Source organism: Entelurus aequoreus, linkage group LG14, assembly GCF_033978785.1.
Source record: "Entelurus aequoreus isolate RoL-2023_Sb linkage group LG14, RoL_Eaeq_v1.1, whole genome shotgun sequence".
Classification (NCBI taxonomy): domain Eukaryota; kingdom Metazoa; phylum Chordata; class Actinopteri; order Syngnathiformes; family Syngnathidae; genus Entelurus; species Entelurus aequoreus.
The window spans coordinates 61,696,796-61,701,795 of NC_084744.1; the positions used below are offsets into that span (position 1 = coordinate 61,696,796).

A 5,000-nucleotide genomic window follows, 5' to 3' on the forward strand; every position below is an offset into this window, starting at 1 on the left:
CCTAGTCACGTCCGTTGTGTCCTTGGGCAAGACACTTCACCCTTGCTCCTGATGGCTGCTGGTTAGCGCCTTGCATGGCAGCTCCCGCCATCAGTGTGTGAATGTGTGTGTGAATGTGTGTGTGAATGTGGAAATACTGTCAAAGCGCTTTGAGTACCTTGAAGGTAGAAAAGCGCTATACAAGTATAACCCATTTATCATTGATCATTTATATATATATATATATATATATATATATATATATATATATATATATATATATATATATATATATATATATATATACATATATATTTTTTAAAACACTTTCTTTTTATTTCAGAAAGACAGATTAAAAAAAAAAATCCAAAAAATCCAAAATAAATATATATATGTATATTTTTTTATTATTTTTTTAAAATCTGTTATTTCTAAAATTTAAAAAAAAGTGTAAAAAACAAACAAACATAAAAAACATATAATGATATATACGTATATTATATTATTAATATATATTATTATATTTTTTAAACTTTTAATTTTTATTTCAGAAAGGACAGATTTAAAAAATAATCATAAAAAAATACATATATTTATTTTTTTAAAAATTATTTTTCAAAAATCTGTCCTTTCTAAAATAAAATAAAAAAGTTATTTTTTTTAATCTGTCCTTTTTAATATTAAAAAAAAAGTTTAAATAAAAAACATAAATAAAAATTATATATATATATATATATATATATATATATATATATATATATATATATATATATATATATATATATATATATATATTTTAATTTTTTTATTTTTTTATATATATAAATTATAAAAGATTTTTTTTAGAAAGGACAGATTAAAAAAAAAAAATATATATATATAGATATACATATCTATATATATATATTTTTTTTTTAAAATCTGTCCTTTCTAAAAAAAAAATTTTTTAATTTAAATTATTATTATTATTATTATTATTATTTAACCCGTCATTTGTAATCCATTTTCTACCGCTTGTTACTGTCTGTGTCTCCTAGCTGCTCAGGCAAATCATATTACCTAATAATGCATTCTCCCATCAATAACGTGACATCACCAGTAGGCATGGTGTTCCTGGGATTAAAGGCCTCACCTTTTCTCCTCCAAACATATTGCTGGCTATTGTGGCCAAACAGCTCCGTTTTTCTTTCATCTGACATCACATGGACAGAGATAAGACCTTCTGTGGTCAGATGAATGTACGTATACTTTTGACCCGGCAGATTTGCTCACATTTTCTGGTAGACCCATAATAAATTCATAAGAGAACATTTTCAGGTAGACACCTAAGGGGCTAAAGAGTTGTTACCTTTCTTTTGGTGCTTGTAGATGTCCATCTCTCGCTGCTGCAGGAGGCGGAGCGTGTTGATGATGGCCACCGCCAGCCGCAGGGCTTCCCTGGAGTAGCCGTGGGAACGCAGGGCGTCGACCCGGGCGCAGGCGGTGGGTACGTGGTCTGTCAGGAGACACGGTGTTCAACACACCTTTTGTTACACAGGAAGTGGCAAAATACACGCTTCAAACTGAAAACATCTTATATCAGCACACCTAGGTCTTTTCCTGTTTGTACACACAGTCAATTCCAGACTGTTTTCCTACGCTTTGAATCCCGCAGCTTATAAAACGGTGTTGCTGATTTCAGGGTTTTTCTTCGAACGGCGGCCGTAGTGTTTGGAATCCAACAGACGCTGAGAAGGTGTGTTGTTGTTTGTGCCGCGGCGCCAAATTTGCTCGCCGCCAGTGCGGGGGGGATGGAGGTCTACAGTATTTCCTTCTGTTTTGTGTTTTTTTTTTTTTACTAAAAAACATTTGTCTTAGTGATCACCAACGACCTGTTTCCTCCGGACCAAAACAGCTGTTGTTGTGAACTTAGTTTTTGAGATACTCTGCAATAACCTAATAATAATAATAGAAAAAACCCCCAAAAAAACCAACAACAACACGAGAACCACAAACAGCTGCCCCCAACAAGTTAAATAAATAGTAAAAAATAAATAAAAACTAGAACAGCCTAACAGCTAGAACTAGCACACATGTATCTAAAAAAAAAAGGCTTTTTTAAAAAAGAAAGGTTTTTAAGCCTTTTTTAAAAGCGTTCACAGTCTGTGGCGCCCTCAGGTGGTCAGGGAGAGCCGTTCCACAGACTGGGAGCGGCGGAGCAGAAAGCCCCGGTCTCCCATAGTTCGGAGCTTTGTCCTCGGAGGTTGGAGGAGGTTAGCCAGTCCAGAGCGCAGGTGTCGGGTGGAGGATTTGGGGGTGAGCAGTTCTTTGTAGTGTTGTAGAGTAAAAAACCTCAAAGTGCTATAGTGCATTTAAAAAAAAACAAAAAAAACAACGCTAAAACCACAAATAGCTGCCCTCAACAAGTAAAATAAACAGTAAAAAAAACAAAAAACTAGAACAGTCTAATAGCTAGAACTAGCACACATATATCTAAAAAAAAAATTAAGGCTTTTTCAAAAAGAAGGGTTTTTAAGCCTTTTTTAAAAGCGTTCACAGTCTGTGGCGCCCTCAGGTGGTCAGGGAGAGCCGTTCCACAGACTGGGAGCGGCGGAGCAGAAAGCCCCGGTCTCCCATAGTCCGGAGCTTTGTCCTCGGAGGTTGGAGGAGGTTAGCCTGTCCGGAGCGCAGGTGTCGGGTGGAGGATTTGGGGGTGAGCAGTTCTTTGTAGTGTTGTAGAGTAAAAAACCTCAAAGTGCTATAGTGCATTTAAAAAAAAACAAAAAAAACAACGCTAAAACCACAAATAGCTGCCCTCAACAAGTAAAATAAACAGTAAAAAAAACAAAAAACTAGAACAGTCTAATAGCTAGAACTAGCACACATATATCTAAAAAAAAAATTAAGGCTTTTTCAAAAAGAAGGGTTTTTAAGCCTTTTTTAAAAGCGTTCACAGTCTGTGGCGCCCTCAGGTGGTCAGGGAGAGCCGTTCCACAGACTGGGAGCGGCGGAGCAGAAAGCCCCGGTCTCCCATAGTCCGGAGCTTTGTCCTCGGAGGTTGGAGGAGGTTAGCCTGTCCGGAGCGCAGGTGTCGGGTGGAGGATTTGGGGGTGAGCAGTTCTTTGTAGTGTTGTAGAGTAAAAAACCTCAAAGTGCTATAGTGCATTAAAAAATAAAAAAATAAAAAATAAATAAAATCAACGCTAAAACCACAAATAGCTGCCCTCAACAAGTAAAATAAACAGTAAAAATAAAAAAAAAACTAGAACAGTCTAATAGCTAGAACTAGCACACATGTATCTAAAAAAAAAATTAAGGCTTTTTCAAAAAGAAGGGTTTTTAAGCCTTTTTTAAAAGCGTTCACAGTCTGTGGCGCCCTCAGGTGGTCAGGGAGAGCCGTTCCACAGACTGGGAGCGGCGGAGCAGAAATCCCCGGTCGCCCATAGTTCGGAGCTTTGGGGTTCGGTGAGTCGGCCTCAGGGGTTGGGCGGAGGTCAAGACACACCCGACTCATCGTGTAAATAAAAACCTCTCCCTATCGGCGTATTATGGATACCCTCAACGTTCCCTCTAATTTTCCATCTGATTTGCAGGTGTGTCATTTGTTGTGGTTCATTTTGTGCACCAGTAAAAAAAACAACATATAACTTTGTGTTGAATTTGAAAAAACAAAAAAAAACTTTTATTTTTATTTAAAGAAGGGTTGGGTGAATGCGCACATGAAACTGCTGGGGTTCGGTACCTCCAACAAGGTTAAGAACCACTGAGCTAGAACTAGCACACATGTATCTAAAAAAGAAGGGTTTTTAAGTAGAGATGTCCGATATTATCGGCCGATAAATGCGTTAAAATGTAATATCGGAAATTATCAGTATCGTATTTTTTTTTATTTTTTTTTTTAAATCCACATAAAAAACACAAGATACACTTACAATTAGTGCACCAACCCAAAAAAACCTCCCTCCCCCCATTTACACTCATTCACACAAAAGGGTTGTTTCTTTCTGTTATTAATATTCTGGTTCCTACATTATATATCAATATATATCAATACAGTCTGCAAGGGATACAGTCCGTAAGCATTATATATATCAATATATATCAATACAGTCTGCAAGGGATACAGTCCGTAAGCATTATATATATCAATATGTATCAATATAGTCTGCAAGGGATACAGTCCGTAAGCATTATATATATCAATATATATCAATACAGTCTGCAAGGGATACAGTCTGTGGTTCCTACATTATATATCAATATATATCAATACAGTCTGCAAGGGATACAGTCCGTAAGCATTATATATATCAATATATATCAATACAGTCTGCAAGGGATACAGTCTGAGTCTGCAAGGGATACAGTCTGTGGTTCCTACATTATATATCAATATATATCAATACAGTCTGCAAGGGATACAGTCCGTAAGCATTATATATATCAATATATATCAATACAGTCTGCAAGGGATACAGTCCGTAAGCATTATATATATCAATATATATCAATACAGTCTGCAAGGGATACAGTCTGTGGTTCCTACATTATATATCAATATATATCAATACCGTCTGCAAGGGATACAGTCCGTAAGCACACATGATTGTGCGAGCTGCTGCTCCACTAATAGTACTAACCTTTAACACTTCATTTTACAAAATTTTCATTAATTACTAGTTTCTATGTAACTGTTTTTATATTGTTTCACTTTCTTTTTTATTCAAGAAAAATGTCTTTAATTTATTTATCTTATTTTATTTGATTCATTTTTAAAAAAAAGTACCTTATCTTCACCATACCTGGTTGTCCAAATTAGGCATAATAATGTGTTAATTCCACCACTGCATATATCGGTTGATATCGGTATCGGTTGATATCGGTATCGGTAATTAAAGAGTTGGACAATATCGGCAAAAAGCCATTATCGGACATCCCTACTTTTAAGCATTTTTTAAAAAAAAACATTCACAGTCTGTGGCGCCCTCAGGAGGTCAGGGAGAGCGTTCCACAGACTGGGAGCGTCGGAGTAGAAAGCCCGG

General features: G+C 35.9%; 1 protein-coding gene across 4 annotated transcripts in view; it reads right to left on the bottom strand.

The window, feature by feature from the left end:
* Positions 1-5,000, bottom strand: part of zswim5 (zinc finger, SWIM-type containing 5) — a 188,898-nt gene that overhangs the window by 22,425 nt on the left and 161,473 nt on the right. For all 4 annotated transcript variants that reach the window (XM_062070801.1, XM_062070798.1, XM_062070797.1 and 1 more), the window contains one exon: positions 1,328-1,474. In XM_062070801.1, the coding sequence (XP_061926785.1) occupies positions 1,328-1,474 (147 nt within the window). The remainder of the gene's footprint in view (positions 1-1,327; positions 1,475-5,000) is intronic.